At 44.9% G+C, this 12,726-nt stretch overlaps 1 protein-coding gene across 2 annotated transcripts in view; it reads left to right on the plus strand.

The window, feature by feature from the left end:
- The window catches only part of CLDN10 (claudin 10), an 88,935-nt gene that overhangs the window by 24,048 nt on the left and 52,161 nt on the right, over positions 1-12,726 (plus strand). The window contains exon 2 of one of the 2 annotated variants that reach the window (XM_074378430.1): positions 12,134-12,306. The exons of the other annotated variant lie outside the window; for it this stretch is intronic. Within the exon in view, the coding sequence (XP_074234531.1) occupies positions 12,177-12,306 (130 nt within the window). The 5' untranslated portion in view covers positions 12,134-12,176. The remainder of the gene's footprint in view (positions 1-12,133; positions 12,307-12,726) is intronic. 2 annotated transcript variants of the gene reach the window in all.

Raw genomic sequence — 12,726 nt, forward strand, 5'->3', positions numbered from 1 at the left:
GGGGTGCTGGGGGAACTGGGAGGAGACACAGCTGCTGCTCTTCCAGGCTGAAGGAGGAAGGAGGTGAGAAAGGAGCAGAGACAGGAGAGTCCAGGAGAGGGAGGACAGGGAGGAGTGGGGTCATCATCTCATGGAGGAGGAGCGGGCTTGCTGGGCAGAGGGATGTTTCACTTTTGACCTGCTAAAAGAGAAAAAGCTACTTAATAAAACATGAAAGGGGAGTTTCCAGGCATGGGGAAGACAGTACAAAGGTCCAAACAGAAGAGAAGTTGGTGAATTCGAGGAACTGAAAGAGGTTCAGACAGGTTGGAGCTCAGGCTGGAGAGAGCGAAGGTCTGGAGATGAAGTGACTTATTTTATAACTGGAAGTTTATACCTTTTTGCTATCTCCACCCACTTCATTCTTCCCACCCCAACTTCAGCCACCAATCTTTGTATCTAGGAGTTCTATTTGAGTGTGGGGTTTTTTTATTCGTTTGTTTGTTTTTGACAGAATGTATTTAACTTAAGAGTGCGGGTGAAAAACCCGGCCCCACGACCACACAGTTGAGCCCGATGGTACCAACCATGGCACTTAGAACCCAGGGCTCCCTGGGCATTGGGTTCCACATCACGATACTCCTGAGACCTTTGAGTAACTCACAACACCTGGCAGGGGAGACAGTAAAACATGACGATGTAACAAGGGCTGAGGGACAGATGGACAACGGGTACCCCAGGTGCCATAATGTCCAGTGATTCCAAGTGATGGGGACCAGAGGTGCATCACTCTCAACCAGCCACTGCCCTGTGATGTCACAGTCTAGGCTGAATACTAATAGCAAATTCCATTCACATCCTATTTCCTTAAGTTCTCATTTTTAAAAAATTCAGCTGATCTCAAGCTCAAGTGTCCATCAGAATCACCTGGACAGTTTGTGAAACCAGGGCTCCAGCCTTGAAGTCTGACTCGGCAGGTCTGGGGCCATAAATGTGCATTTGTGACAAGTTCCCAGGTGATGCTGCTGCTGTTGGTCCAGGGACCACACTTTGAGAACTGCTGATGAACTCGGTTCACAAGCACTGTTCAAGGGCTGCTTTGTGTTAAGCTTTGAAGGAGGCAAATCCCTGCCCTCCAGGGGCTTGCCCACTAGTGGAGGATACCGAAATAAAAAGAAAGTAATATAAAGCAATGCAATAACACAAGGCCCTAATGGGGGTTAGAAGAGGTTCAGTTGAGCATGGAGAAGAATGGCCCCCATCAGTCTGGGGGAGCCGAAAGCAGGTTAGTCTGGGCTTCCAGAATGGGGAGCTGATGCAGTACCAGGAAGGAGCCACATGCACAGAAAGAGCAGGAGGCCCACCGGCAATGGCCTGTGTCTCAGTGGAACTGGGGAGGAGGGTGCTCGTAGAAAGTGACCAGGGATGAGTATGGAGGAGCCCCTCAGAGACTGATAAAGGGGTGTGTGGGGGGTGGGGTGAAACCTAACCAGATTTGCCTTTTGGAAGGATCATTCAGGTGGTGAGGGTATAAAAATGGGGATGGCATAGGGACGGGAACTGAGATAACAGGTCTGAGCTCAGGTGGGTGGAGAAGGGTTGAGGCCAGTTTAGTATAAATCGCAGCCTTGGTGGAGAAGTGTTAAGAACTTACAGGTCTGCTGTGTTTCCAGCTTCGACAGGTTGAACTGGATCCTCTCTGCTAAGCGGTCAAGGACACACACACCAGTGCCTCACGGCGTGAGCAGGAGTATCGGGGTCACTCTGTGGCCTCATCAGACCCCAACCATTCTCTGAGTGCCCGAGGTCTGCGGCAGCCCTGTCTCAGCTGCCCCGATGGTGCACTGTCACCTGTGGGCTCCCCTGCTCCTTCCCTGGGCCAGAGTAGTGGGGACCCGAGAGGATTAGAGGCAGGATGTGAAAGAGTTGGAAACCAGCCACTCTCCCTTTGCGACACGAAGGCAGAAAAGGAGCCCTGAACAGCTTGAGAACGATCGCAAAGGCGCCTGTGCAGAAACAGGCTGCTCCCCTACAAACCCTGCTACCTGTGGGCCCCGCATCAGCAGGGGGGCAGCACCTGGGAGTTTCTTAGCAATGCAGGATCTCAGCCCCACCTGGACCTCCTGAGTCCCAATCTGCAAATTAGCAATATCCCCAGGTGATCCATAGGCACATGCAAACATGAAAAGCGCTGGAAACACTGCAGAGAGACCCGTGGACAGATGGAGGAGAAGAATGTGTGGTGAGTTAGGAAGGCTTCTTGGAGGAGCCTCTAGCAAGGAAAGCCAGCTGTCATTTGTGAAGAAATGAGATCTTCTGCCCACAACAGTGGTTCCCAAACTTGGCTACGAGGTGTAATCACCTGCGGTGTTTTAAAAAGTGTTGATTCCTGGCTCCCCACCCCAGAGATTCTGATTTAATTGAGATAAGGCCTTGGCACTGGGATTTTACAGAACTACGCTCCGTGATTCGAATTTGCAGCCAAATTTGCAAACGACTGGCCTTTGCTACATTTAAGATAAGATGAACAATAACCTAGACGATAAAAGAGTAAACAGAGATCAGATGATGCGTAGTGCAGAAGCAGGAATGTGCAGTTCTGTGTGTGGAGGGTGGGGGAGATGGGGAGGGTGAGGCTAGAGCCCCCCACCTCTCTCCACCCCGGTGTGGCCTTCCTGGCCCCTCATTCCAGAGCCTTTCCATGCTCCTCGCCTGGATGTCTGGACTCTGCTGCCCCCTCGTGGTGGTTTTCAGTATAGCATGCTGTCCCTGGAGGTTTCATACACCTGCGTCCAATGTTCCTTTACCACAATCTTCAGCTTGAGTCCCAAGGTATGGTTTGATGGGTGGAATATCCTGGGAACTTTACATGATGAGCAGCTTGGCAGTATCTTCAGGAGTTGCTCCTTCACAGGGAAGCTCAGGGAGCTGGCCCAGTGCTGGGACCAGAAACTTCCTGTGCTCTGGGTTTGAGGAAATCAGTCTTATCAGTCAGGGACAAGTGCCTGTGACATCAAGCATCAGGAAGTGCAGAGGTGTAAGGTAACAGTGTCGCAATAAACAACAGCTGCCCCTTATTCACGTCTGTGGGGCAAGGATGTGTTTTTACTTAATTATCACATTTAATTCTAACACAAGCCTAGAGGGTCTTAGGATCCCCATCTTACAGACAAGCCTACGGAGTTTAAGGATCTTGCTCAAGGTCATACAGTTCACAAGTAATGCAGCCTGTGGACCCAGGGAGGTGGGACAGCAGTCTGTCCCAGCCCCTCCCATGTCCCCTGCAGGACACTGGAGGCCTCTCCTGCCCAAAGATTTGCACAATGGCTTCAGCCTGATTCCCCCGCTGAGTCTGTGTGGTCCCTCCAGGCACCGGCAGCTCCTTCCTTCCCTCTTGCACCTTGACTGGGTTAGGGCAGCCCCGAGTGCCCATGTTCACCAGGAGGACACCTTTGCCCGGTTATAGCAGTTTCTCCCTGCAGCTGACTCCCAGGGGTGGGGTCAGGCCAGGTCATGAAGACAACTAATGAGAGAAGCAGGCAGCAGTGTAAGCTCATGGTCAGCATCTTCCTCTGACCTGGCGACCTCCCTCTCTCCTCCCCTGATGCTTCCTGCCACTCGGGCAGCTCCTCTCCACACCGCCCCCACTACAAGCACTCCTACAGCTCTGCTGTGGATCAGAATCACCAGGGAGTGGTTAGAATGCAGATTCCTAGGCTCCACCCCAAAGACTCTGATTCAGGGAGTCACACAAGTGGGGCCTGGGAATTTGAATTTTTCATAAACAACCCAGCGGATTCTGATGCAGGTGGTCCTTGGAACACGCTTTGAGAAGCATTTAACAGACCTGCCATTCACATCTGTGGGCCCTGGATCAAGAGTATAAATAAAGGCCCATACCACGTATTTAAATATTTAAAAGTTATAAATTAAGCAAACAAACTGCCAACTATACCTTTGTACCTACCTGGCAGGCCGGGATTCCAAGACTCTGGAGCTCCAAGCCAGAGGGCAGGACAACAGAGGGAGAGCCGCCCCAGCCCCTAGCCCTCCCCCTTTTCGTCCCCCTCTTCCTCTGACCCTCTTTGTACCATGAGGACTCTGCTGCTCAAGCAAGAGGACATTGAGGCTTCAAGTCCAAGTTCAGGCCACCCTCTTCCCACCCCATAAACAGCTGTATCCTGACCACCTTCTCAGGCTAGGAGACAGGCCCCAGGAAGGAGGCAGGCATTGGCGCTGGGAGCAGGGAGTCTAGGTCTGAGGTGCTCAGAGCATGGCCTAGGTGGGGAAGGGGACTCCAGGGGAATGCACCCCCTTGTCCTCTCTGGCTGCCTGTACTTCAGGGAGGGTGCAACCCCAGGATGACCCAGCAGGGCCCTCTAAACCAGCGCTTCTCAAACTTAAATGTGAGTAGGACTCACGTGGGGTCTGAAGATTCCGAGTCAGCAGCTCTGGGGTAAAAGACCAAGATTCCATTTTCCTAACAGCCTCCCAGACAAAGCCAATGCTTCTGGTCCACAGACCTAGTTTAAACAGCCCTAAGGCAAAATCGGCGGAGTTTTCTGTGAAGGGCCGTGTATTCTCTGCAACTCATCAGCTCTGTTGGTGCAGCACAGAGAGGGCCACAGACAAGAGTCAGTGAATGAGTGCGGCCATGCGCCAATGCAACTTGATTTCTGGACACTGAAATTGAATTTCATATAATTTTCCTGTGACACAAAATATTCTTCTTTGGATTCTTTCAACCATTTAAAAAGGTGAAAACTATCCTTAGCTCACGGGCCATAAGAAACAGATAGTGGGCCAGGCGTGGCCCCAAATCTGCAAAAGATAAAGGTGTTTTAACATAACCACAATACCAACATCACACCTAAAAATAATTAGCCATAATCTTTCATGTCATCAAATACCCTTCTAGTGTTTAAATTTCTGATTGTCTTATAGAAGATAGATTTACTACCATCTTAAATATGTAATCGCTGTCTAATCTGCCCTGTTACTCTCTGCCCTGTCCCCACAGTGGCTCAGTGTCTTGCACCCCATAAATGTTGTCATACTACATTCCACCAATAGATGGCACTAATAATCTTGACATTTGCTAACCGCTTGGCATTTACACAAGAGAAAACGTCATTTGTATGCAATTTGCAGTGATAGGTGAGAATAGGAACATGAAAATTGAAAATAGTCTGTTTGCTCTGTTGTAACGTGATAAACCTCTATAAATTCTAATTTCAAGAAAAAATTATTGATGTTAAAACAAATTTCAATTTTTTTTTTAAAGAGAACATGGGAAGCCCATTTCTCTATACTGAGGTTTACTTTTACTAGGTCGACATCTTAAGTGTTAAATAATGGAGGCCCTTATGTCTTTTATAGTCTTCTGCTTAAGAAAAAAGCAAATCGAATCTATTTGCACAATTGATCTGTGTGTTAAATATCCAATCCAAAGGTACTGTCTGAATTGTATTGTGTGCCAACCCCTGAATGAAACAATTTCTTCTCCAACCTTACTCTAGCATGTTAACAAGGAGTCAGGATGTGAGATTTGGATGGAATCTTTAAGGCCATCGAGTTGAGCGTCCTCAGCTAACAGCAGACATGAAATCTCGTTATGAAATCACACAGCAACTCAGTGGTTTTCTATGCAGTGTGCCATCTTTCTGCCAGTGATCTCCCCATCTTCCCACCCTACTCTGCAATCAGCATAAACTATTAAAAATATTTATCCACTCAATAGTAATTAACATTTTATTTTAATGCAGATATTTTATGTTTCTAAAATACATGCAAATATTTAATGGAATATTTGATGCGAGTATTTCATTTGTACAAAACCCAAATTGTGCAATTAATCCCCCCTTTCCTGTCCGTTAAATATATTCAGCAAATGTTTATTGGGTCCTGCTATGGCCAAACAAGATCTTCTTGTTCTTCTGCTCAGCTGGGTCTTCCATTTGAGCTCCCATCTTCGAATTCTCTAGAAAGAAGTTAAGACAAATTTAGGAGATCATCCTGTATTAATTTCTAATGGGCAGCAGATACAGCTCTTTCCAGCAGATGACACAGTAATTCTGAGAGTCATTTGTTATCCTTTCTTCCTATATTCAAATTAACACAAGACTGAAATGTCCTTTCTGTTCTTAGAATCAAGTCCTTTGTCCGGGGCAGGCCCTAAAGTTTCCTCTTGAAACTTAATTCTCACCAGATTTACCCCAAGACCACCTTCCTCATAGTAGATCTTCCCCATGTTCTGGAATATCTGGATTCTTCTCCCCGCAGGGCCACTCACCATCCCCTTGGAAGCAGCCCTTTGCTCTGCCTGCATTGTTTCTCTCCTCTTGGGCTCACCTATGAAACTCCCCCCTACAAAAGCTTCTGACTTCACTGGGCAGTTACATCCCACCTGGAAACAAGCAGGCAATCCCACCTGTAGCCCCTTCCAAGTGTGTTGTGTGAAGTATTCATAAGTGGGGGATGTTCCGTGGTCAAAAAATTTGAGAAGAAATTAGTTAAACAAATTTAATTAGCTTTCTTTACTGCAGGACTTTTCAGAGCCTTTGATTTCCTAATAGGCACTGTGAGTCCTTTAAAGGTAGTGAGTACAGAGTATTTTACAAATTGATTTGATTGAAGAGCACCCTCCCCTGTATTAGGCAGCTGGAGCTGCTGTAACAAAATGCCACCGACTGGGTGGCTTAAACCACAGACATTTATTTCCAACAATTCTGGAGGCTGGGAAGTTCAAAATCAAGGTGCTGGTGATTTTGGCTCATGGTGAGGACTCTCTTCCTAGCTTGCAGGTGACCACCTTCTTGCTGTGTCCTCACATGGCAGAGGGAGAGGAAGCAAGTCTCATCCAGACCTACTTACCTCCCAAAGGCCCGTCTCAAAACACCATCTTACTGGGGGTCAAGCTTCAACATATGAATTTGGGGGGACACAAACATTCAGTCTGCAGTAACATCCCTCTTTCATTTTTCTCACTGCATCATCTGTAGTGTGTTATGAGATAAACCTTGGGACATATATTCTAGGACAGGCTGTGGAGTCAGGCTACCTGAGTTGGAAAACAGACACTCGAATTCAATCCCAGCTTCCCTGCTTCCTGAGTGTGGGACTTTGGATGAGTTCCTCCATCTCTGCTTGTTCCAGCCTCCTCATCCGATAAAATAGGCATAGTAACAGTACCCACCTCATAGGGTGTGATACAGAGCAGTAGAGTGCAACACAGAGTAAGCACCCAAAACATGTCAGTTACAACCCTGAAATGTTATCATTGACAAAGAATTGTATCAGTAACCAGTTTACTGTATGAATTATTATTAAATGTATTAATAGTTACTAACACTTATTAGTTGGCGACATTTAATTTCTGTTTACGTTGAATATTGCGTTTTACCATCAGGACAGGGTCAAGCTTGTATTTTTTTATTAAAGTACAGTTGATGTACAATATTATATAAGTTACAGGTATACACATAGTGATTCAGTTTTTAAAGGTTATTCCCTGTGTTGTACAGTATATCCTTGTAGCTTATTTTATACCTAATAGTTTATATCTACTATCCCTCTATTGCCCCTCCCGCTTCCCTCTCCCCAGTGGTAACCACGAGTTTGTTCTGTATATCTGTAAGTCTGCTTCTTTTTTGTTTGATTCACTAGTTGGTTGCATTTCTCAGATTCCACATATAAATGCTATCATACAGTATTTGTCTTTCTCTGTCTGACTTGTTTCACTTAGTTTAATGCCCTCCAAGTCCATCCATGTTGCTGCAAATGGCAAAATTTTGTCCTTTATTATGTCAAGACTCTATTTTAGATTGCAGACTCCTAGGGCAAAGTAGCCCTGAGAGAAATAATTAAGAGGAGACCTCGAAAACGTGTGCCAGGAATGTGAAGTGGTGAGGCTGGGTTTGAAGGAGAGGGGGCCGCTGCTCTCAGTGCCAAGACTCCGTGCCAACCGCCACAGCCCTAGCAGGAGGCGGAGCTGTGATTCTGTAAAGGACAGAACAGCTACACAACGAGGGCAGCAGGCCTGCCCGTCACCTCCTTCTCGGGGCAGACACATTCGTACTCACTGTAAATAGCACTGTTGTTTGCGTCATCTTTGAGTTGCATAGCAATTACCCAATAATCCTAGAACAGTGAAACTTCAACACAGATATTTCCCCAGAATTTCAAGGATATAGAGGGGTCCCTTTGTGTAACAAGGTAAGGGATCAATGCCAACCAGGAAATCCAAGTGTTTAAAACCTGTTTAGCATTTTTGCAGCCAAACAGTAGTTGCTAAACATTTCTCTCTCAAAAGAAAGCAGGTCACTGAATAAATACTAGACAGGGGAATTCTGAAAAAAATTGAAGAATAGAAGGGAAGGGGGGCCTAGGGAAACTCAAAATGATGTTGAACTTAAATTGAGATGATATTGAATTTGAAATGTTAAAAACACACACAAAGAGAGAAACAGAATACAAGGTGAGTTTTAAAAGACAACCAAGAGAAAATTTTACAATCTGTTAACTTCTGGATGTGATGAAACAAAAGCAGAGATTCTTTCTTAGAGATCCTTACGGCACTCAGAGCTATGGAGCCAGGCTCTTCCTGAGAAATGATCTAAAATGTCAAAGTCATGAGCCGAGTTCTTCCTTGGAGCTCATGATGCAGCTTTCGTCTCCTAGCGTTACAGCACCCCCTGCCCCTACTCGTTGCTATTTAACTGAATTCTCAGAGGATCCACAATGCCAGACTCCAGATCCCTGTTTCTTTAGAAGTTCCTCAAGTAGAATCAGGATAGAAAAAAAGTTCTTAATAGAATTTGAGGTTTCTGCACAAGTACACACACATGTGTGCAGGTGATACATTTTTTCCCCTTAAAAAATTAACTATGGTAAAATATACATAAGATGAAATTTGCAACCTTAACCATTTCTTTTAATGTGGTAAAAAAAAAAAACCCAAGTAACATAAAATTTATTATCTTAAGCATTTTTAAGTATACGTTCAAAAGTGATAAGTACTTTCACACTGCCCTGCCACCAACCTCCAGAACACTTTCAGTTGCAGAACTGAAACCCTGCACCCATTACACAATGGCTCCTCATTGGCCCTTCCCCCAGTCCCTGGCAACCACCATTCTACAGTCCAGGAATCTGATGACTCTAGGTACCTCAATATATGTAGAATCATACAGTATTCGTCTTTTTGCAACTGGCTTCTTTCACTTAGTTTAATGTTCTCAAGGTTCGTCCACATTGTAGCATGTGGCACAACTTCCTTTTTAGGCTCAGTATTTCTGCATTGTATGTATATAGCACATTTTGTTTATCCATTCATCTGTCAAGGGACCAGGTGATACACTTTACGATGTCTGTAAATATGTGTGGTGTTGTGTTTAAAAGGGCTTCACAATTCATGACCAGCAGCAATTCTTAAGCACCTTTCTTTTAGTGCCCCTCTGACAAGAACTGAAAATAGACAGGATCTAAGTGATTTATGTTGAAGTCTGACAGTCAGACAGACAGACACACACTGATGTAGACCTAACCCTGGAGGTGGAGGTGGAGGGTTCACAGGAGACCTTGAGAGTTGGGGGGTGGGGGTGCGGCGGTGGGGAAACTGCCAAAGGAGGCAGCAGATGGAATCAGCAGCAGGAGACACGACATTGAATATGCTTGCTGGAGGCCCTGACAAAGCTGCCTGAAGCCCAGGAAAGGAACTGAACATTAGTACAAAGTTTCCCTACACCACACATCTCATCCATCTACCATTCATTCATTGTTACTGACTGCCTACTGCGTGCCAGGCACTGTTCTAGGGCCTGAGGGTGTATCAGTGAATAAAACCCTCAAATCCCCATTCTCACAGAGTCTACATTCCAGAGGGGTGGGGAGCCACACACTAAACAAATAAATGATGGGGAGAGGGTACAGCTCAGTGGTAGAGTGTGTGCTTAGCATGCACAGGGTCTTGAGTTCAATCCCCAGTATGTCTGTTAAAAATAAATAAACAAACAAACAAATCTAATTACATCCCCTCTCCCCACCAAATAAATAAATAAATAAATGAGGGGGAGGGTACAGCTCAGCAGTAGAATGTGTGCTTAACATGCACAAGGTCCTGAGTGCAATCCCCAGTACCTCCACTAAAAAATAAAATAACAAATAACAAAATAACAAAAATAAATAAGTAAATAAATGAATAAAATAAAATAAATTAATTTAAAAATACATAAAGAATCTTAATTCCCTTCCCCCACCAAAATAAACTAAAAAACAAAAAACAATAAATAAATGAACAGGGTATTTGAGGCAAAGAAAGAGGAGAAGTTTGGAGGCAGTAAAATAGCAGGATGCATAGTGGGTAAGGGGGTGGGTGCTGCTTAATAATGGGAGGTTAGGGAAGGACTTGACTCTATGAGGACAATCACTTGGTCTGAGGCCTGAATGGTGGTCACTATGCAATGATCATGGAGGGGAGCATACCTTGAAGTGGGAACGGCAAGTTCAAAGACCCTGAAATGGGACCCAATGTGGTGTATTTGAGGCCATGTGGCTGGAGCACAGTGAGTGAGGGAGGAGTGGGAGGATAACAGTTCATGGATAGCTTGCAGTCAAGCACAGAAGGATGCTTGATTCATGTGTGGAGGAATGGGAGGAGGGGATCTCTGGCAGGTGGAGGGAGTGTGCACAAAGAGAACCATTGATTGTTCTGGAACAGGAATAACTGCTGTGAATGCGGTCAAGGATGAGTGATGACCAATGAGAGACAAAGCTGGGTAGTTGGGTTGGGACAACTACAACAAGCTAAGGAAAGAATCTGAACTTTATCCAGGTAGTGACTGGGAACCACTAAAAGTTTTTAATTAAAGGAGTGATCTTATTTTTGTTTTAAAAATTAACTTTCAGCTGGGATGGATTGGAATGGGGGACAGACATCATTTTGCCAAGGAACCAAGAGAACTGAACTGAGCTAAAGGATAAGAAAAGTACAGAGGAGTTGGCACAGGAGGCAGATACTATCACTGGCAGATTCACTTGGTTTTCTTAAGGACCTGACCTTTTACCATTATGAAGTGACCCTAATCATCTTTATAATTCTCCTTGTCTTGAAGTCTTCTTTGTCTGAAATCAATAGAGCTGCCTTAGCTTTCTTAGGGTTAGTGTTTGCATGGATACCTTTTTTCATATTTTTACTTTCAACTTGTCTGTGTATTTATATTTAAAGTGAGTCTTTTATAAACAGCATGTAATTGGGTCTTGCTTTTCTTTAAAAAATCCAGTCTAATAATCTCTGCCTTTAATTGAAATATTTGACCCATTTACTTTTAATGCAATCACCAATTATGATTAGGCTTAAGTCTACATCTTGCTAGGTTTTTTCTATTGATTCTGTCTGTTTTTGTTCCTACCTACCCATCTTCCTTTTGGTTACTTGAGTTAATTTGGTATTCCATTCTATTGCCTCTGTTGCCTTTTTAGCTATGCCTCTTGGTATTTTTTTTTTTTTTTGATAGTTGTTCCAGGGATTACAGTATGCATTCTTAACTTGGCACAGTCTTCCTTAAATTTATATCACTTAATGTAAGAACTTTACAACAGCAGTGTTCTGTTTACACCCTCCCTCTTCTTTGTGCTATAGTATTTTACTTCTGCACATGTTATAAATGATAGATGTACTTGCTCACTAGATTCTAGAGGTGATGGAAAAAGAAGGAGTTTAGTTCAATTCTTGGGTTCCTGACTTGGGCATAGTATCTGCAATTCATCCAGGAAAAAGGAGCTTAAAAAATCATTAATCTGAGTGTACAAATGAGATCATAATTATAGTAATACTCCAAATCTTAACATTCTGTCCTCCCACTGGCTTGGTTACAGGAAGTCTGGTCTTTTGGGATTTCCCTCCTTTCAAATGTCTGAGAAGCCCCAGGTGGGTAGTTACATGAATTTGTGAATCAGCCCGGTCCCTCTTTTGCTAGATATTTGCCCCAGGTGCTCACAATGTGGAGCAAATTAGGAGCTTGTTCTATGTGAGGGGGATGCATACTCTCCCAGTGCATTATGCTCAGTAACAGGGGTCTCTTAACAAAGATGCCCTATTTCTGGAGGTAAAACTCAGAGTCTCAATGGGTTTTTTGTTTGTTTGTTTGTTTTTCAGGCAAAGAAACATTGTTTTCTTATCAGTGGCCCCCGGGGAACTCATGGTTCCTTGCCACACCAGATGGCAGGCATTGAGGCAGCCCCTATCACACTCTGTCCCAGTGCTGCCACCTTTCTTCCCATCTCAGCAGTATTCTGCACTCAGACCATCCAGTGCTCAGCAGCATTCTGGTAAGAGATGGTCATCAGTCTCAGCTTGATGAGAGACATGGACTAGGTTCCACCAACCTTGTAAAAAAATCCCCTCTCTCCCCAAAAGGGAGGATTGCCATTCCACAAACTCAGCATTCCCCAAAAGGTGACCTCCCTTCTCTCTCCCAGTCCTCCTCTGACACGGATGTGGGGAGTGGGGGGTCTGGGGGCAGAAGAGCTCTTGGAATGAAGTTCTCAGCAGGCCTGAAGAACAGAGGCAGGTCTGAACAGAGAACAGTGAGTACCTAGCTTTTTATTTTCTCGCCATGGGCCGTTGGAACCTGATGCTATCCTGTCACGTGTACTTGCAAAGCCTCCACACAGTGTTAGAATTATCCCAATGAACACAGCTCTTCATGGACATTAAAAATGAACATAGAAAGATCTCTGTCCTGTGAT

This window comes from Camelus bactrianus, chromosome 14 (genome assembly GCF_048773025.1).
Source record: "Camelus bactrianus isolate YW-2024 breed Bactrian camel chromosome 14, ASM4877302v1, whole genome shotgun sequence".
Lineage (NCBI taxonomy): Eukaryota > Metazoa > Chordata > Mammalia > Artiodactyla > Camelidae > Camelus > Camelus bactrianus.